At 32.6% G+C, this 21,805-nt stretch overlaps 1 protein-coding gene across 1 annotated transcript in view; it reads right to left on the reverse strand.

The window, feature by feature from the left end:
- LOC129222522 (ubiquitin-protein ligase E3B-like) overlaps window positions 1-21,805 on the reverse strand; it is a 73,008-nt gene that overhangs the window by 16,442 nt on the left and 34,761 nt on the right. Inside the window, exons 15-21 of the mRNA XM_054857034.1 lie at window positions 19,684-19,855; window positions 17,865-17,983; window positions 10,091-10,205; window positions 6,507-6,606; window positions 5,788-5,907; window positions 1,223-1,300; window positions 82-180 (exon numbers count right to left, since the gene is read on the reverse strand). Coding sequence (XP_054713009.1) covers window positions 82-180; window positions 1,223-1,300; window positions 5,788-5,907; window positions 6,507-6,606; window positions 10,091-10,205; window positions 17,865-17,983; window positions 19,684-19,855 — 803 coding nt within the window. The remainder of the gene's footprint in view (window positions 1-81; window positions 181-1,222; window positions 1,301-5,787; window positions 5,908-6,506; window positions 6,607-10,090; window positions 10,206-17,864; window positions 17,984-19,683; window positions 19,856-21,805) is intronic.

Here is a 21,805-nt window from a genome sequence, read left to right on the forward strand (position 1 = left end):
AGCAGTATAATGCACGATTGAGAAACATTTGTTTATGTATAATTTTTTGTTATACTTGAATTAAAGCTTCATGCAACTTACCTTGAACAAATTCAGAGATGGATCAAAAACTTTTTTGATTGTCTCTTCCAAAAATTCTTTAAAAACGCCATCTTGATCAATACCCGCTTCATCAAGCCCCTATTTAAGTTAGAATTTAAAACACAGGTTAAAAAATACTTTTGCCTCAAATTTTTTAACAAGATTGGCATATTAGCTCAAAAGGAAAAGCCCAGTCTTAAAACAATCTCTCACTTTATTGAGTGTTGACTACTCAATGTAAATCATTCTAAAACACAGCAAAACCATGCTCACTAACATGTAAATACACATCAACAGACATGAAAATTTCTCAAAGCCAGGGGAAGGTGGGGGAGAGAAGGGGGCAATTCCCCTGTGAACCCCTTAAACAACAGGCCTGTGCTCCACTTTAGTCTTAGAGCTGCTTACTGTTGTACTTGCAGTTGTATTTACATGTTCAATCTGCTGCTGTGCACAGAATTTGCTTTTTATTAATGCTGAGCATTAATTTTGTTCTTATCCATCTTAAGATTCAATGTTTTTCTTCAAAAGGTTTTCAGAAATTACATTATTTTCCTCTTTGAGTATCATAAGGTTTGAAGTTTGCAGAGTTAAAAAAAAAAAGTAAATTTTTTAAACTGTAACTTTTCTTGTTATATTAAAATTCTGGTTACATGGAAAAAGCATATTTTTTCATTAATTGTACTTAATGATTTAGAAAACAAAGTTCAACTTAGGGAACTAATTGTCCCACCCATAATGGTTCTTGCAGAGTTAAAGTAAAAACTGTTGGATTCAGGTAAGTAGTAATTTTGTATTTTGTTTACGTTGAATAAAGAACAAAAAGAAAAAAAAGTTTTGTGACTCAACCTATGTAAGAAACTAATTTCATTAAAGTATAACTAAGTATTATTAAATAAGTTAAATCAAACTATCGAAAATAACTCTTCAATTTGATGGGGGATAAAAAAGTCAAAAATTACATTGAGTAAAATATGAGTTTTCAAATTTTCAACCTGCATTGAATTTTCAGCACCTAAATACACTGATACTCAATAACAAAATTTAATAAATTGTGTGCATTAAAAACACTCCTATTTTGAGTAATTGCTTTCAGTTACCCTTCAAAAGTAATACAAGTAAAAAAAAAAAGTCAACATACTTGTTCGTTTATAAATTTTACTCTGATGACACCTTTTAGAGATTGAGAGGGTAACATAGATAATTGTTGATAACCATCCTGAAAACAAATAAAAAATAATAATAAACTGAACAATGCTATAAAGAATTAATTTAAATGTATTTAAAGTGAACTAATAAAACAGGCAGTGAAAGGCAAAGGGATGTATAAGTGGACATTTTCAAGTTTTGAGCAAATTGTGTTTAAAGTTCCGGTTCTAGGTATGCTTTTATTGAAAAGTTTAATAAATAATGCTGTATGGCAGCATTTATCAGGGCTACTAGTACCATCTCTTGCCCCCAAGACAGAGGGGAGGTTCATCTATTATTTGTACTGGTTATCTCAAAATCTTTAGTTTTGCCACTTACTCCCCTTTGTTTTTCACTTCCTCAAATTTGAAACTCTTCCCCAACATTTTTAACTATTGGGTTGTTCGGAAAGTCATTTCGTTTTTTTTGGGGAACATGAAAGACAGTTTTCGTATAATGAATAAATATTTTATTAAATTATATATTGGCCATTCTGGTCCAACACCTTTTGCCATCTTTCTGGCAGTAACATAATTCCCCTCTCATAAAAGTTTTGGTCCTTGCTGGCAAAAAACTGGTTCAGGTGGTTTTTGACATCTTCATTTGAGGTAAAGGTTTTGCCATCCAAAAAATTTTGCAGGGACCAGAACAAATAGTAGTCGGAAGGCGCCAGATCTGGAGAATATGGTGGATGTTGCAGTACGTCCCATTCAAGCTGTAAAAGTTTTTGGCGAGTGACCAAACTTGTGTGAGGTCTCGCATTATCCTGGTGGAACACTACACCCTTCCTGTTGATTAATTCGGGCCTCTTCTCTTTAAGTGAATCATTCAATTTGTCCAGCTGATGACAATAGACTTCTGAATTAATCGTTGTATTGTCCGGCAAAAGCTCAAAAAAAAAAAAAAAACGATTCCTTTGACATCCCACCAAACGGAGAGCATCACCTTTTTTTGGTGAATGTTGGCTTTTGACACGCTTTGAGCCGGTTCATCTTTTCTGCTCCATGATCTCTTGCGTTTAACATTGTTGTATACAACCCATTTTTCGTCCCCAGTAATAATCCACTTCAAAAATGGATCATTTTCTTGACGTTTGAGGAGCGAATCACACGCGTCAACGCGACGACACAAATTTCGCTCCGTAAGCATGGGGCACCCAAACATCGAGCTTCGAGGTTAAGCCCATGCCTTTCAAATGGCCATAAACAGTCGAATTCGACAAATTTAATCTCTCACCGATCTCTTGTGTGGTTATTCGCCGATTTGCATCAACTAATGCCTTTATCGCATCTTTGTCAGCTTCGACTGGCCTTCCAGACCGTGGTGCATCTTCGACATCAAAATTGCCAGATCGAAATTTTGCAAACCAGTTCTGGCACTGGCGTACTGTTAACACGCCTTCTCCATACACATCCGTCAATTTTTTTCTCGCTTGGACAGCATTTTTACCTTTTCTGAAGTAAAAAGTAAAATATGACGAAAATGCTGCTTATTGCTCTCCATATTTAAAAGGGCACCAACCAAAAACTACTGCGTAGAATTAATAGAACTTTTTCGCACACAAGCCTTGCAATATCAGCTCTCAAGACATATAATGGTTATGCGGCTTAAGTGTGAAGTTGGTTTCGAAAAAACGTAATTAAGTCCTCTGACGGGAAAAAACGAAATTACTTTCCGAACAACCCAATACTTCACCCCCTTTGTCACTAAGTGTAACACTTCACCTTATCCCCCCTCCCTTTGTCACATGTCACACTATTTTTTATAAATATATGCGTATGGTAATGCGTAATGTCACTTGTTTTGTTACCTCCTCCCTCTGCTTTGTCAAAATTTCACAATCCATCCCTTCTCAAAGTGGGACATCATTTGTGAACAGTAGGGTGTAGTGAAAAAAATTAAATTGAAAAATATATAAAGCCTATATGCGGAAAAGTTGCCTCTTACCAAGCCCATTTATTATACAAAATTGCACTATTTGACTTTGAATTTTAAGTAATTAACCTGATTTTTCACCAAACTGGCAAAAATGGAATGATAAAATATAATTACCTCTCATTTGAAACTTAAAATATTTGAAATGAAACTCTTGATAAATAAATACTTAATATATAGTTAGTTGAATTACCTAGGCAAATACGAAATTGCTTTCAAACGTGTATTAAGCGCCTAATAGCACTTGCTCTACCAGCGCACTTTCTAGCCATTTTTCCCTTTTAAAGCTGTTGAAGGCCCATCTCTCTTGCACGCTTTATACTGTTGGTCAGCATTGACAATAGAATGTTTTCTTGGCATGACTATGCTATTTTATTATACCGTAAGTTGTACAAGTATTTACTCCCAATATGACGTGATAATTTAGATTTAATATTATAAAGTATACCCTAACAACATATTCTGTTGAAATTTTCACGTTCTCTGATGGGCATTTTCTCAAAACTGAAAAGTTCTATTTGTTGTCGAACCTTCTACAATTTCTGTATTCTTTCCTAACAAGCAGAATGAAATATTTTCGTTTGAAATTCCATTCCACATTTTGTGGATACACCATTGATTTGTTCTAAGTTTATCAGGGGCAACATCTGCCAAAGATACATCCACTTTTTGAAAGTTTACTACTGCCATATCTTCAAAGGACTCAAGTTCTTTCCCCATCTCTAAAACATACCCTTTGGCCCAGGGGTTATTTCTATTCAAATGTTTCAGTAAATGGCTTACTTGTAATTCATTTGTATGAAATTCATAAATGAACCATTGCAAAGAACATCCAATAGAAATCTCCATTTTCCTCAGGACTCCACTTTTTTGCACTTAACATACAGCGCATTACTTAGAAATATCAATAATTTTCTTTTAAAAAGTTAATATGTGTATTTAAGTGTTATGAGAGCTACCAGACATAGGAGTTACAAGGATATCGTACTTTGATTTAAGTTACAAGAGTAAAACAACTTGGTCTTCTTTTGTCTTTCTAGCTTTATTTTTTTATTCCTTAGTTTGAATCAAAATATTGCCCTTTTGTCCGTCAAAGTACAGCAGACTCTTATGAAAAGTATTATTCCTCATTTTTATTTTCATATCAATGGGTATTTTTCTTCTTTTCCTTATGATTTTGCGACGATCAACTTCTTTGGAAGAATTTTCTTTAACAATTATTAAAATACAAATGTGACCATCAGAACAGGCTCTGGACCCAGCTTGGCTGGTCCTAGGTCAGTTAGTCCTTAATGAAGATCAATGACCCTCTAAAAGCTATCGACCCCCTTACTCACTGCAGCCGCTTCCGGTAAACTGTTCCAAAGCCCAAAACCCTACTAAAGTAATAATTTTTCCTAATTTCCAAATTAGCTTGAGATTTGAGTAGCTTAAAACAATGACCCCTTGCTGGGCTTCCCATGCAAAAAATTAAAACCCATTTAACATCTTTCATATTAATAAATTTAAGCAACTGAATCATGTGCTATCCGACTCTCCTTTGCCCCAGGCTATACATATTAATGCTTTTAAGTCTGACAGCACTATCTAAATATAAAAGTCCTCTTACTAGCCTAGATGAAGCCTTTCTTTGAGCCTTTACAATGAAAAAATATTTTTCTTCGTATAAGGAGACTGAAAGTGAACAGCATACTAATTACTAAAGATAAAATCTTACTAAACTCATACATCTTTTAAAGTAACATTGATAATAATTGATGCTGATCTACCAGAGTCATCATCCTATGCTACATTTGGAAGTTTAATTTTCATTTACGATGCTGAAGAAAAACCTTTATTTATAATTGTGCTTTTCTACTTTCAAGTTGTTTATATGTAAAAACAGCATCTTCATTTATATTTAAAGTAATAATTTTAACGGTTTGAAATAATTCAAACTAAATGAATTTCTTTAAAAGAGAGCGACAACTAACTAGAACAAAGAACGCAGTTGATACCAGTGAACGCAACAAGAAAGTGCGCTGGTAAAGCATGTCCGATTAGAGCACTGAATACACATTTGAAAGAAATTTTGCAATCATCTAGGTAATTCCACTAACTATACATTCATCAAGAGTTTCATTTAAAATATTCAAAATTTCAAATGAGAGGTAATTATATCTTATCATTCCATTTTCGCCAGTTCGGTGAAAAATCAGGCTAATTACTTAAAATTTAAAGTCAAATGGGCAGCTAAATATGCTATTTGATTTAGCTGAAATTTTGAATGATAAATAGGCTTCGTAACAGGCAACTTTTCCACATATAGGCTTTACATATTTCTCAATTTTAATTTTTTCACTCCTTCCTATTGAACAGCCTAAAAGCTATAATTGGTCTATTTTTTATTTTAACAAAATGAGTTAATGCTTTAGGAAAAACATCAGTCAAACATCAAACATCAGTCAAACAATAATATTTAGAGTTTTGAAAATAGTTTGAGACTAAGACTGCAACAGCATACATATACATCAGTACCAATACTAATAAGCAAGATCAATACACATTTTCATATCAAAATCATTAACAAAAGAATCTCTTTACCTCAACTATTCTGGATCTATGAACTGTAATAAGGGTGCTTTGAGGAGATGCACAAGCTGATTCAGTCAAACCAAGAATTTCTTTCTCATTATTAACATATTTTCTAAACAAAACAACCCTCTGAAAAAAAAAAAAAAAACTATTAAACTGATACAACTTAAACAAAATTTAAGTTTTATTTAAATTTTTAAACAGAATCTAACATTTCTTCACACATAAAAAGGAAAATGACCAAGACATATTTAGGTTACAACTCATTCAATTAAGAATTAATTTTTAAAAAATCAAACAAATTTAATCATAGCCTGAAGAAATCATATGCACTGCTAAAACACCGCTGCTGACATTATTCTAAATACGTTTTATAGAAAATTTGTTTAAACTTATACATAACTTAAGAATACAATGAAAATAAAATACCTTTAATGATAAAATAACCAACTTCATATGAAAGAGTTAACTTTTCAGCAAAAAAAATATTAGTCAAGCAGAGATGTTTCTGATAAAATAATTAGTGACATTAAAACTGATGAATAAAATTAAATAAATACATAAAAATGCGAAAATTTAATGTAATGGTCACAAATTGAATAAAATTCAATGATTTCTGCTTTTAAATTAGTATATATTTACTACACTTTGAAATTAAAGCTTCCTTTTATGGAAAGTGCAGTCAAATGAACAAATAAGACATCCTTTAATTTAATCCAAACATTTACCTCTTTATGAGGAATGATGTGAGGAACTTTCTGCATAAGAACTTGTGCTGTTTTTTTCCCTCTTTCTAGATCACTCATAAAAGAACTGACTCGAATTTCTCTAAAGTAAAAAATAAAAAATAAAAAAAAAGTAAAGGAGATATTGAATGCTTGACAAATTTTTACGTGATTTTTAAGAAACATCTAGGAAAAGCAATTGAAAGTTGTATTATAATTTACAGTAATGAAATTTGTAAAAATAAGTAAATAAATAAATAACAGAACAAAAAATAAAAAAGTTAAATAAAATAAAAATAAATCATCATATCCATTATTTCTCAACAACACCCCATAACTCCCTCAATACTTTATCAAACTTCATAAGGCATTATTTTAAAGTTTTTTTTTAAACCACTTTTGGCAAAAAATAGAGATAATTTACAATTTAGTTGTTTCTTCATTTATTCTATTTTTTTATTATGCATTAGTTCAATGCACAGCATCTTGAAACGAAGACCCAGCAGTGCACAATTGGTTAGAGCGTCATGCTAATAATGTGAAGGTTGTGTAATCGAATCCCCAAAGGCTGGAAAATATCTTTTTATTGATTTAATCTTTTTAGAAGAATTCTGATCCAAATTTCAATAAATACACCCAAACCTGTTTTTACGCGGTATTTTTTTAATGCAATTTTTTTGTGCAAATTTTTTTTGTGTGGTATATTAAAATTTCAATCAGATAGGGATCCAATTGACAAAATTATTTTTAAAATGAGTGCCAGGTAGTATCTCCCAAGTGACGACATAGGCACCCCGATCAGGGCCCGATTAAGACGTCGAGGTGCCTTAGGCCAAACCCTTTTTCAGGGGCCCTTGTAATCAAACATTACCGTTTTTTTCGTTAGATAAAACAGTTTTAGCCATTTGGGGGGCCCCGAAAGAGCGGGGACCCTAGGCCGAGGCCTAGTTGGCCTATTCAGTAATCAGGCGCTGACCCCGATGGGAAGTCACTTTGACCTCCCCAACGGCCTTGATTGAATCCCCAATGGCCGGAAAATATCTTTTAATTGATTTATTCTCTTTAGAAAAATTCTGATCCAAATTTCAATAAATATACTCAAACCTGTTTTTACAAGGTCTTTTTTTCAATGTAATTTTTTTGTTCAAATTTTTTTTGTGCGGTATATTAAAATTTCAATCAGATAGGGATCCAATTGACAAAATTATTTTTAAAATGAGTGCCAGGTACTATCTCCCAAGTGACGACATAGGCACCCTGATGGGAAGTCACTTTGACCTCCCAAAAATTTCCTTATTTGGGAAGTTTTGTCCGACCACTCGGCAAAAATTATCACTTGGATTATTTTGAGTTCATTTAAATATTACAATTTTGTAAGTTTTTGGGTTATTTTCTATGTCAGACTTTTTTTATGTGGTCCTTATCTATAACATAAAAAATATTTTTAAACTGTGTTGCAAAAAAAACTTTTTAAAGCTACTCGTGAAGTTTTGAACTATTTTTTTTAATGCGGTCCCTACCCACCGCATAAAAACAAGTTTGGGTGTATAAAATCTAAACTCATAGCAGGATTCTGAGCCACAGTTCTGTTGTTGTTAAAATCAGGAAACAAGACAATTTTATCATAGTAAATTGCAGTATAACTTTTTAAAACTATTTCAACAAAATAGGGGCATCAATTTCAATTTATTTTATTGCTTTATTACGTATTTCTTTAGTGTATAGTGCTCCCAAGATAGAAGTTGGCTAGATCAATTGGTAACAGCATATTGCTAATTACTCTAAGGCCATCGCATGGATCTTTCCATAGGCCAGAAAATGTAGCATTTGAATGACTCATCGTCACCAGCTGAATTTTGATTCGAATTTTCGTGAGTATATGACTTTAACTCATTGAGGGCAGGATTCAAAACCAGTTTTGTTGTTGCATTGAAATTAGAAAAAATGTTTAAGAAGGTAAATTGCATATATATTATTTCTCAAAGTTGCTTTTTGTGGCTGTGCTATAACTTCCTTAATACTTCATCTAACTTAAAAAATAATCAGCAAAAAATAAACAAGTCACTATTTTGCTTTTATTCAAAAAATTACTAAAACAACTGGGTTTTTGAATTACTTTCATTGAGTGAGAATGCTAGTAAATAAATAAATATAATAAAAGATCAATGATAAAATTATGATCAAACTTAATTACAACCTGTAAAGCTTTAGTCAGGTAATTTTTACAACAAAAATCACATCTTTATGCTTTGATAAAGGATGAATTTTTAGTAGACTTTTAACACAGTCTGTCATATTCTTGCAGTTTTATGCTTCAATAATAAAATCTTACAAATAAAAATGATGAATTACACATACATAAATAAAATTTAGATAGGTTACGTAAAGGATAGAATAATAGCATATTGGAATAAAAAATTTAAAAAAAAAAAAGAAAAATAATTAGTAAGTCAAAATTAAGCTAAATTCCTTTTTCTTAGTTGGAGGCAATAAAGTTCTGAGAATACGGAGGTGTGATCAAAAAGTACGGTGAATGAATTTTTAAAGCAGCAACTGCTGAACCTACATCTATATGCTGTGATTTTTCCAGTAGGGTGATCATCTGAGACTAGCAGGGACAATTTGTAACACGGTCGAAGTTGTCAGTCAGTTGTCAGAGTCATTAGAGTGAGGTTGAATTTATTCTGCCTGTCGCGCAACATGGATTTCGAACAACGCATTAGCATTAAATTTTGTTTTTAGAGCTCATGAAATGTTAAAATTGTTGCACGGCAATAATGTGGTAACTCTGAAGACTGTGCACAAGTGGTATGACCAATTTAAAAACGAAAATGAGACTGTTGTAGACGAGCAGCGTTCGGGACCCCCAGTAACCTCAAAAACAGAAGAAAATGTGCAAAAAATGGAATCAGTGATTCGTTGAAACAGACGAATAATTGTTTAAAAGGTATCGGAAGACATTAATATCTCATACAATTCCATTTAAAGCATTTTAACATACGAGTTGTAAAAGAGACGAATGAGGACAAAATTTGTTCCCAGCCTTTTGAGTGATGAACCGAAGGAAGATGGTGTTTCGCAAGTTTTTAGCTGAAAAAACTTTCCTGTCGCTCCACATCCACTTTACTCGTCAGATTTAGCACCACACGACTTCTGGCTCTTCCCAAAAATTAAAACTGCGCTTAGAGGAAAATGTTTTGACACCATCGTTGACATTGAGAGGGCCAGGACAGAGCAGCCAAAAGCCGTTTCAAAAGATGCCTTCCAGAAATGCTTCTAATCATAGAGAAAACGTTTGGATAAGTGTATTGCTCACTGAACACACTACTTTGAAGGAGAAAAAATCAAATTTTATGTAATCTTATTACTTTTTCTAATAAAAAATTATTCATTCTATTTTTCTGATCACACCTCATAACTGAAGGTTAAATCTAATCAAGAAAAGAAGGGTCACTGAGACAGCATCTTTTTGATTAAAAGAAAACTAGGTTCAACAAAAGCTTCAGTTCTTAATCATGTGACTTTTTAAAGTACTGAAATTACTAATTTTAATAATATTTAAAAAAAAAACTGTTGGAATTACTTACTTAATCAGCCAGTGATCTGGTGGAGTATAAGAGTGTCTGCAATCTCTTTTATAGAGGAGCATTAATAATGTATGGGCAGAAGTTAACAATGCATTGCTTTTGACAGCCTTAGAGTCTGAAAAAGAGTTTATTTTTTTAAAAAGCATTTTATCATTTTATTTTCAAGAAAGACAATTTTTTATGCAAGATAAATTGGGGACTGTTCAGACAATGAATGTAACCAATATTCAGCCACTATCTGGTATTTGGCTTAATGAGCACTAAGGCATAATGTTTAGCTTGGCTCAGGGGCGCAGCGAGGGGGGGGGGGTTTAGGGGTGAACCCCCCCCCCAGAGGGTTATGATTTTTTTTCTTACTAAGGTCCTTATAAAGGTTCAACTATCAAAAAAAAAATGAATGCACGAAATTAATACACTTAAATAAGATATATTCTTGTGTACACTGCAGAGCTTAAAACCAGATCGAAACACTAGGTGTACAAAAGATTAGAAAACGACAGGTGATGTGAAGGGCAGTTGGAAAGGAATGCGCACTGCAGTTTCGCTTCCAGGAATTTGCACCTCACGGGAAAGATAGAATAGGTGTCAATACTTGACGAATCTGAAGAAAAGGGTAGGAAACGTCTTTGACATTACTCACACAGGATTAGCTTCTCACAGCCAATACCCCCGGAAATCCTTGGAGCAGGACTATAGATATTTACATTGTCAGTATTATAGGGTCGTGTCCCGGGAGTGTCGTCTCAGCTATACACCAATAAGAGAGGACAAAGGAACAGGAGGGAGGTAAGCACAAAATTTGAAACTCGGACATGTGACTGAGATTCCTGGTTCATTGAAAGTTTTTGTCCTTGAGGCTCAAAGAGCTCAGATTAACCTGCAACCGTTTGCAAGACCTTTTACTTCCCAGTTAGTTTTCCGCAATCAAAAGTATAGCTTTGAATAGCAGATAAAGTTTTTTTTTAATTGGTTGCTCTGAGAGGCCTCAGCAAGAAAACTGCCATTGTGGTTCGTCATGAGTTCTTGCGCAATTTCGCTACTTTGATGGATATTAGACGATTCTTCGGCCAGCTTGCTCCTACATCTTGTACAAGCTCAACTTCAACTACTTCAGGTAAGTTTTACTTTTTAAAACTGTTATGCAATAAAGAAAAGAAAATAATAAAGTGATAGGCATAAGCGAAAAGTTTTTTTTTCTTTAATTCTTGTTCTGTTCTAGTAATTTTTGATATTTTTCTATTGACTGAAATACTCTTAGCCCATATTCGTTTCTCATAAGTCAAATCCTTTTTTGTTATTTGTTAAACTAATTTCAAATGAATATTTAAGCTAGTATTTCTTTTCACAGGTAATGAGGAAGGAGAGAGAAAAGAGGAACCGACTCCACTCATTTCGGTAATGAAAAAAAGAAAACTTGAGGAAAATGAAGTGTCACCAGATTTACGTAGCCCGAACTGATCAATGACGTATAGTTCCGACATTGGCTTGTATATGGAAAAACAGGTAAATTACGAAGCTTGTTGATACTGTATGTGTATGTTTTTGGAAAGTATTTATATTTCAGGAACTTTTTTTTTTTTTTTTTTTTTTTTTTTTTTCAGATTAATGATAACACAAGGAAGGAACTTCTTTTGAGCCCTTGGAAACCAGATTTGAGCTTTAAATTTCCCTTATCTGGACCAAGAAATTTGAGATTTGTTTTGAAATGGCTTGGTGAGAGGGACTGGCTTGTATACTCGCCATCCGAAGACGGAGCATTCTGTAAATTTTGCTTCTTATTTAGCACTACGGTTGGGAAACAGCGTTCGTGCCCAGGAAAACTAGTGAGACAGCGATTCAGTAACTGGAAAGACGCTTAAGAAGTTTTCCGGGAACATGAAAAGGCAAAATACCACTCTGATTGTCTTCAAAGAGCGGGTGAATTCTTAGCCACATACACGGAAAAAGTTCCTAGCATTGAAAAGGCTTTAGATGTGGGTAAGTTAGCTCAAATCAAGAACAACAGGGAGCAGCTGAAACCCATAATATCAACAGCACTTTTTCTTGCCAGAAGAGGATTGGCATTTCAAGGTCACAGAGATTCTGGAGCCTGTTTGGAGAACGAAAAATCGAAAAAAGAGGGGAACTTCATGGCTCTTCAGAGATTTCGTGTTGAATCTGGAGATACTCTCTTGAAGAACCATTTAGAAACAGCAGGAGCTAATGCCACATATAGAAGCTGGCAGATTCAGAATGAAATCATAGCATCGTTCAACAACATTATCATCAGGAAGCTCGTTGAGCAAGTAAAAAAGGCTCAGTGGTTTTCGATTCTCGTTGACGAAACGACTGATGTCAGCACAATTAAGCAAATGACTTTCTGCGTCAGATTTATCGAGGAGGGTAAAGTGCACGAAGAATTCTTGCAGTTTATCCCAATCACTGATGCTACAGGAAAGGGACTAGCTGAAACAATAATCAAAACCATAAATGACCTGAATCTCCAGCCCCAATGTATAGTTGGTCAAGGTTATGATGCAGGGTTCATACACTTTTGGTTAAAAAAAGTTCCCTGACTTTTCCAGGTTTTCCAGGTTGTTTTTTAGAAAATTCCAGGTTACTCGCTTCATTAAAAATTTAAGTTTAAATAGTAATATTTTCAAAATAATTAAAATTGTTTAAAGTAGCAATGCAGAAGAACTGAAACTTCTCCCCTTAGATTAAAAAAAAAAAACTTAGATTTTTTTCCTTTGTTTTCTCTGTCAAAATTTTAAGTTTTTTTTAAACATTTTGTTCAAAATTGTTTTAATTTGTTTACTATTTGTTGAAAACAGAGTACTTTCAACTTATTTTAGGGTTTTTTTTGATGTCACGCGTAATATTATAGCGTTTTGCTGTAGTCCTGCAGCAAACTTTTAGCATCCGCTTTTGGTTTACAATACTTTTTATTTTCTTATAAGTAGGTTACACAAAACATATTGAGCAAAATGCAAAGCTAAATTTTAGTATAAATATGGTTAACTTGTTGCATCAATTGGCATACCATGTAATGCATAGTAACAAAAATCAACATCCGCCGATCATAGGCCAATGCCAATAATCTTTTTTTTTTCACATATTAAAGGACGCTTACATTAAAATTTCAAATTTTCTTTTCCAGAAAGTATTAGTTAATTTTCAAAAATTCACAACTTTTTGCACATTTTAATGTTATTTTCAATGTTACTCATTGATATAAACATCCAATTCTGTTTCTGGAAGTTTAAGTCTATTTCCATTGTGCAAACGATCAAATATGGCGACAAAGTGAAAAATTTAAAATAATATGTAGATTTTTGGATTTGCAGTATAAAAGTAGTAATAAATAATTAATAATCCTTAAAAGGATACAATAAAAGCAAAATAGTCAGTATTTAGCACATAAGAGTCTAAATCAATTAAAACAAAAAAATGTTATAAAGATTAAATTTTGCATTTTTCCAGAAAATAATTACAAATTATCCGAAAAAAAGGCACAATTTGTGTTGTTTTCAATAGTTTGCATTGCAATTAACATCCAATGCCGTTTTCGGGAACTTAGGCACTTAAAAAGTCTTGTGTACTTCCATCTTGGGAATGACCAAATATGGCGGCTATACCCAAAAATAAGAAATAACGTTTTTAATTTGTCGCATGAAGACAATTAAAAAATAATTAATCTTCATGAAACTACAATTCATTGAAAAGTTTTTATCACATTTGCGTCCGAGGCAGTGAGGATAAGATTAAGTTTTAAGAACAAAATTTTTTATTTCTCAAGAAAATTATTTTAAATAACAATAGAAAAACAATTTGTAGACCATTTTTTGTTATTTTCATCAGTTTTCAATTAAAGAAAACATCCAATTCTGCTTTGTTTTTAGAAACTTAGGCATTTTAGGATCGTATCTACATCCATCTTGTGAATGACCAAAGATGGCGACTGCGTTTCACACGTAGCTGAAATGATTTTCCGATCAAAAAAAAAAAAAAAAAACTACTTTTCCCGATCGATCTTCCCATCTACAGGTTGTGCTTCCGAAGCAGTAAATTGTCTTCTCTCCTTTTGAGTTTGTACATAATTGCTGTTCACCTGATTTTTTTTCCCTTGGGAACTACTGAGAGCCCAAAATGGCGGCTGCTGAAGATTTTTTGGGTCGCCACTTTTTTCATTGCTTTAAAATTGTTACAATTTTTTTAAAATACATCGATAAAAATGAAGATTAGATCTCATAAAACCAAATTCCCTGGGAAAAAATTGGGAAAAGAAAAATTTTGGGGACACATTTAGAAAATTCCCTGACATTTTTGACTATGTCATTTTCCATGATAATTCCAAGTTTTCCCGGAGCGTACGAACCCTGAACCGAATAGAACGTAGTGGCAACCCATCTAAAACTTTAGGCAGTAGAAAGAAATGCGTTCCCCTCACTGACTCCATGCAAGAAAATCTTCGCTCTTTTGGCGCATTTTTCGTTGTGAAAAAAAAAAAAAAAAAAAAAAAACGTTCACTTCTCGATCGCAGTTTTTAAGTGCAAACGTCGGTTTAGATAAAAATTTACAATTTTTTTCGTGAAATCACAATAAAAACGAAGACTAGATCTCATGGTAGTTAATTCCTTGGGGAAAAAAAATGGAAAAAAAAATTTTTGGAGGACAAAATTTGAAAACTCCCTGACTTTTCCCTGACATTTTTGACAGTGTCATTTTCCCTGACAATTCCCGGTTTTCCCGGAATTCCCGGAGCGTACGAACCCTGTGATGGTGCAAGGGCTATGAGTGGAGACATAAAAGGAGCTCAAGCACTCATACAAGAGACGTACCCACGAGCTCTGTATGTACATTGTAGCTCGCATTGCTTAAATCTTTGCATATCTGACGGATGCTCTGTTCCATTAATAAGGCATTGCATTGGTGTCATTGAGCGAGTGCATAATTTTTTTAACACCCCGAAGCGGCAGGCAGCTTTGACAGTAGAGATTCAAGCAATCGAAACGGACAGAACAAAAAAAGAAGAATTGAAGAGAATCTGTCCCACTCGTTGGATTGAACACCATTGCGCGGTAACAAGCTTTATTGAGCTTCTACACCCTCTGCTTTTAGCTTTGGAACAAATAAAAACGTGGCTTGACACGAAAACAGCCACTGAAGCCCAGCTTCTCCAGAGTGCAATACTAAAATGTGATTTCTTGGTGAGCCTTTTTGTGATTGATCACGTATTTTCTCTGACCTTGCCACTCAGCTTATATTTGCAGAAAGAAAATCTGAATCTTTCAACTGCAATAAAATCAGCCATGATCGTCAAGAGGAAGCTTGAGAATATAAGAAGTAATGCTGAGGAAACATTTTCTCATGTTTTCGAAAAAGCAAGTGAGCTTTGCGTTGATTTGGATGTCCCAATTTCTAAGAAAGGATGGTATGGCAGCGGGCGAAGAGAGATAATGTCCCAGCAGATACCATTGAAGAGTACTTTCGACGCTCTCTTTTCATACCTTTTCTGGAAAACACCATCCAAGCTCTTTATGAGAAATTTGAATCTCACCAGAGAAAATTAACACCCTTCCAGTTTTTGATAAATGATGACATAAACGATGAAGTCACTTCTGATCTTATGAAACTAGCAGACTTTTATGAGCTAGATGCTTCAAGATTACACAAGGAAATTATTCTTTGGCAAGAGATTGTAAAAGAAAAAAAACCAAAAAATGCAATTGAAGCTTTGCAACACTGCAACGTTGATTTACTTCATACAATAAGGTCCCTTCTCATCATTTTCGCCACGATTCCGGTCACTACATGTACCCCTGAAAGGTCGTTTTCCTCTTTAAAATTATTGAAAACGTACTTGAGAAACAAAACTTGCGAAGAGCGTTTGAATGGACTAGCAATGACTTACATCCATGATCGAATTCATATTAGTGAAGATGAAGTTCTGAATGAGCTAGCACAAAAGTCACGCAGATTACAGATTTCTTTGTAACCACCGAATGGTATTTGCAACTAGTTTCCTTTGTCCTCGTAAAGGTTCATTTTTAATCTCAATGACCAAAAAGTCCATTTAAAAAAAATTCATATTTGTATTTTGCCTATTTTCCTTTGCACTTTTATTTTATTTTTTACATTTACATTTAACACTTTTTTTTATATTATACCATTTTATCTTTTCATATATTTATATCACTCTAATGATTTATTTCACTTGAAATTAATATTGCCTTGAATATCATAATTTGTTTACACTTCTCGTTTTAGAAGTAATTCTATTAGGGTTGTTGTTAATTTGTTTGCCTTTGACAGAAAGCAGTGGAACCAATTTGCTAATGAGCAGAGATAAAAATGTTGTTTACATACAAATAAACAGGAGTTGGATATTTATATAAAGTCAATTGCATTTAATTATTATTGTCGCTTATGAAGCAAAAAATCGGTTATAAACTGATTTCCATAGTTAAAAAAAAATTATTTCTTAAACTGTGGTAGCATAATAGATTTGTTTTACACTACATAGTAATACAGAAATATGGGATGTATAAGAAAATTATATGGTTTCAATAGTTGAAATTAACATTTTCCGTACAGTTGTATTTCTGGATATTTCTCTCGAATAAGAAAACCCTCTCTGCGATACAGCCAGGAGGGTGGTAATTGTCACCCCTGTACTTTTGGTTTTAAGATATATTACCAATCTTGGTATATTGATGTATATACATTCAAGGATTGCTATGAATACCCCCCCCCCCCCCAAGAGGAAATCCTGGATGCGCTAGTGGCTTGGCTGAATATTGATTAGATGAACTAGTTTTTATCGAATGTCCAGTCAGATTGAATTTGGCTGCGGTGAACATAGATTTAGTATTTGGGAGAATATTAATATTATAGTAGAAATGAAAATAAAAGATAACCATTTAAATTTGCGAAGTATTTTGCAAAAGGACATCATGTTAATATGAAACTATCAGAAATAAGAAAAATTCAGAAATAAACTACTTTTTATAATCATTGCTTTTTCTTTTGGCTCCAACATCTGTAAGTAATTTTTGAATTTTTTTGAGAGGTATTGAAAACATGCAATGTTTTGGGTATTGAGAATAAAGACAAATATTGTTAACTACTGATAATTTTTTTAATGTAAGACTAAAAGATTTGCAAGTAATACTATACTAATGGTATCCAGAGATACTTTTCACATATGAATCTTTGAGATGATTTGAGATAGTGTCGCGAATTTAACAAAAATCTTCATACAAAGGATTCTTTAATATGTATAATTTATAATTCTAAAATTGCACTTCAGTCAAATAGTACAACTGCTTAATCTCAAGACTAAAAGAAGTTTAATCAAACACTTAGATATCTTTTTCATGAAGTTATTCCAGTAGAAAATATTTTAATTAACAAACTATCGTAATCAGGCCAAAATTTAGGTAATATAATAATGATTTTATATGTGAGTTCATTCAGATGATTTTTCAGTATATTGCATCATATAAGCAGAAATTGTGACATAAAATAAACAGTTTTTCTGCTTTTGTATGTCAAAGAAATTCTATAAGTTTGGATTATGTGAATTTTCAATCATTTACTGGAAAATACAGTAAATTTTGTGGAGTTAGTGTTTTTTTGAACACCTGGAATTAAATTAGTATGTAACAAAAGTCAATCACAATTTTTTTTTTGTTGTTTTAAAATTTATAGTAACAAATGAGCATTGAAACCCATAGACAATAATTTCATTTTCATTTTAAAAGTTCATAAGATAAAAGTAAAGAAATAATACCAATTAAATTATTCCATATAAGTTTAAACACTAGTTGATTTAGGAAAGATGATATGGAGACTAAGTCATCAAGGCAAAATGGTTTCTGCTGCTCATATAATTCAACATCATCAAGAATCCTATATATAAAAAAAAGAGGGTGAGGAGTAGAAAAAAGTGAAAATACATTAAATAAAGAAATCCAGTTAAAATTTTTTAAACACATATCACATACACAGTTTTCTCAAAATTTCTTTTCATTCAGTCTTTTTTCTCTTTTTGACGGAAAAATAAAAATGCTTCAAATGATACTGATAATGATATAGGGTTATTCAAAATGGTGTAAGAAATTTCGAAACAGTTTTCTCATTTTCTAACACAGACACATCAAAATGGGTCTAAAATAAAGCAGTTTTATTTTTCAGCATTAAGAATGCTCTACATCAGGAGCCAGTATTTAATTTCAAGTGGAGTATTTTTTAAAAAATCAGGGCACAGGGAGAAAAAATGAGATGCCTTACAATTCTCTAATTTTAATTTTAACACAAAATAATATTAAATACAATAGATAGGCATATTTGCATTCAAAATCAATGAGAGAGATTACATCTGCGGCCTTCATATTTTTTAGGTGAAATTCTTGCAGGCAGCAAGCACAAGCAAGGTAGGATGTAAATTTTGAGCGATATTTGTTCATCAAAAAATTCCCAAATGAACGTGGAGCTTACATAAAAGCCAGGTAAATTAATAACTTAAAATATATTAGAAAAAAAAATGATACGGATGGCCCTCAAAGTTATTGTTTTCTTAAGAAGAAAATTTTGAAATAATTTATGTGTGTAAGTCACACTTTCAAAATAGTTTTTGTCAGTTGACTGATCATGCTTTGAATCTGATCTGTGGTCTGTCTGTTGCCGATTGTTCTACATGAAGTGTGGTTGTCCATTAATGATGTCTTGCAATGAGGGGGGAGGTAGGATTGGGAAATTGTCAGAAGGGAGGGGGTAATAAGTAGTATGATATCCTACATTTTTTAATATAAATATGTTTACGAGAAAGAGCGTGACATGGGACAAGGGAAGAGAAGAAAGAAAGGTGAAGCATGTGACTTAGTGACAAAGGGGGAGAGGGGAGTTATAAATGCTGAAAAAGAGTGGGACATCATTTATAGGCAGCCCCTTTCCTAGAGTCATGTGAGCAAGATTCTCTCTTTCCAAATTTATTGCCATATAGTATCCCTAGTTGAAACTATAACACCATATGCCTGTCTGTAGGTCAATAAACACACATAGTTCAACTTTAAGCACAAATGTTGTCATAAAATTATGCATTAACAACTTGTAAAAGCATCTTAATGCATGGGTATTCAGAAAACTTTAAATTTCAAGATGAAAAAGCAATTAAATAGTTGACTGCTTTCCCTTTATGAAAAGCACAAAAAAACCTTGGGCAATTATTAATAAAATGATATTTAGAGGTCATAAAAACAAACTGAAAATAGTGTTTAAACACACTATGTGCATTTTCCAGTAATTCATAAGCTGGTTTCAATTACTATTTGGTTTTAAGCAGGTCAATGAAGGGATAGGAATACAGATAAGGGGAAGAAATTGAGAAAACAAGATATTAGAAAAGGCAAACAGATTTGAAATCAACAATTATACCAGAAAAAGAAATATCCCTAATAGAAATAATAATAAAAGCTAATGTAAGAATGAGCCAAACAATACTTTTGAGAAATATTTATTTTGTCAATAACAATGACTTTGTAAACATAAAATGAACTATTAAATGGTTAAACTCTGCTTCATACCCTGATTTTGTTGGAAAAAATACCTACGTAATTAAATGAGTAGCACAATCACAGAATAGGACTAAAATTTGAAATTCAGGACTACACGTCTTAGTTGTAACTGCTAAATGGTCTAAAAATGCTTTTAGACCATTTCCAGGACCAAGACTGCTAATAAATTTCCATAGGTTAGGCAGCACCATATCTTGATAGCATAGACCTGAAAAGAAAGTTTAAAAGAAAAATAAACAATATTTAAAATAAAAATTTTGCACATTCAATTCAATGCATGATTAACAGTAAAGGGTAATTTGTTCATAATTTTTGAATATTACTCTTTAATATTCTTCTTTCTCTCTTTTAAGGAGGTAAAAAAAAAAAGATGCATACTTTTCAAAGTCAAAATTCTGCAATTTGTGCAGATGAATTAGGAAGATTAAAAAATTTAAAAGACACATGCTAAAATAATTTAACAGAAAAGAATAACAAATAAAGAACATTCAAAAAAAAAAAAAAATAAATAAATAAATAAATAAAACATTCAACTTGGATGAGAAACATGCCCCAATCTTGAAGTGGCTGTTTTACTTCAGTAGCACAATGATCAAGAAGGACAAAATCAGTACATATTACATAAGATAGTTGTACCAGGTTCTTCAATAAAAAAAATTTCAGGAGAGGAGGTGAGAGCAAAGGGTATAATAAACTCCATAGATATATGAAAAACAACAAAACACATATGAGTACATTATGTTCTTACATCTGGGGGGGGGGAGAGACCCATTCAGCATAGTGGATTTAAACACAAAACAACAAAACATTTTTATGTTTATCTAGTTCAAATTCAATTTTACCACAAGCTAAAAGTAACTTCTTCTTTGGAAGAATATCATAGTGCTAATATTGATAATATTCATGTAAGAAATATCATTAAAGACATGAATCAGCCTTTCACCTTGACCTAATTTGTATAATATATGAAATATATTTAAGCTTGACTTTTCTTCATAGGTTACAAAAACAAAGAAAAAAAAATTACATTAGTAATACTCAACAAGCAAAAGAAGCAATAGTTTCATTTATGTGTTTTACCACTTTAAGCGATAGTGTTCAATACATTTCTCAGGAATAGTGTTTTGGCGCTAATATTTATGCCAGACAGGATACTTAAAATTTTATACATAATAACTTTGGAGGTCAGGTCACTGGAAATCATTTGGATCTCTAGTCAATTCAACACACTCAGCTAGGGATGCGTCAATTAATCTGCAGGAATCGACAACCGGCCACTATGCCAATTATTTCTAACAAGCAAATTTTTAACATTAATCAGCAGAAAAATTATTATTTCTTTATTGAAATTACTTTTAGCATGCTGAAAAAAAGAAGCTATGCTGAGTGAGTTCATTAACAATAACTAATTGTAATTTTTTTGCAGCAAAAACATGTAGTAATAAATAATAATAATACAATAGCATTTGGAAAAGGTGAATTCATTAAAAAAAATATTTATCAAATTAACTTATATTTATAAAAAGAAAAAAAAATTTCAGATGGTTAATGCCAGTCTGTTGGTCCCCTTTCTTCTACACATTAGGAGAAATGTTCTGATTTAAACAATTTTTCCTTATTTTTCACTGCAGTACAAACTACTACGAAATACATTACAGTTTTTGTTAAATATTCATGTGTGCTTTGCTGCAAACATCAATTTCCCCATCTATTAGAAAAAAGCTTTTTTGTTGACAAACACAAATATAGTAGTCTCTGCTTGATGTGATGGCAGTTTATGTTATCAATGGCTTATTGTTAGCAAAATCACTGAGTCCAAATTTTCTCTATTCAACTGCGGTAAAATAATCAGTTCATGTGATCATTACATCATTTAACAGGGGCGTAGCTAAGGGGGGGGTTTTGGGGACAACCCCCCCCCCCCCGAAAAGTTAGTCTCAAAAAAAAGAGAAAAAGAAGAGAGAAGAAAAAGAAAAAAAAAGAAGAAAAGGAAAAAATTCCAAGCGATTATATATATACAGGGTTCGCGTTTACGCGCTATAGCGGGTTTTTTACGCAAATTCGCGGGAAAGGGACGCAACTTCCGCGAAAAATCGGGTCCCAGGGACCCAGAAAACCCAAAAGATAAGAACCAGAAAAAAAATGGGAGAAAATGCTA

Source organism: Uloborus diversus, chromosome 5 (assembly GCF_026930045.1).
Source record: "Uloborus diversus isolate 005 chromosome 5, Udiv.v.3.1, whole genome shotgun sequence".
Classification (NCBI taxonomy): domain Eukaryota; kingdom Metazoa; phylum Arthropoda; class Arachnida; order Araneae; family Uloboridae; genus Uloborus; species Uloborus diversus.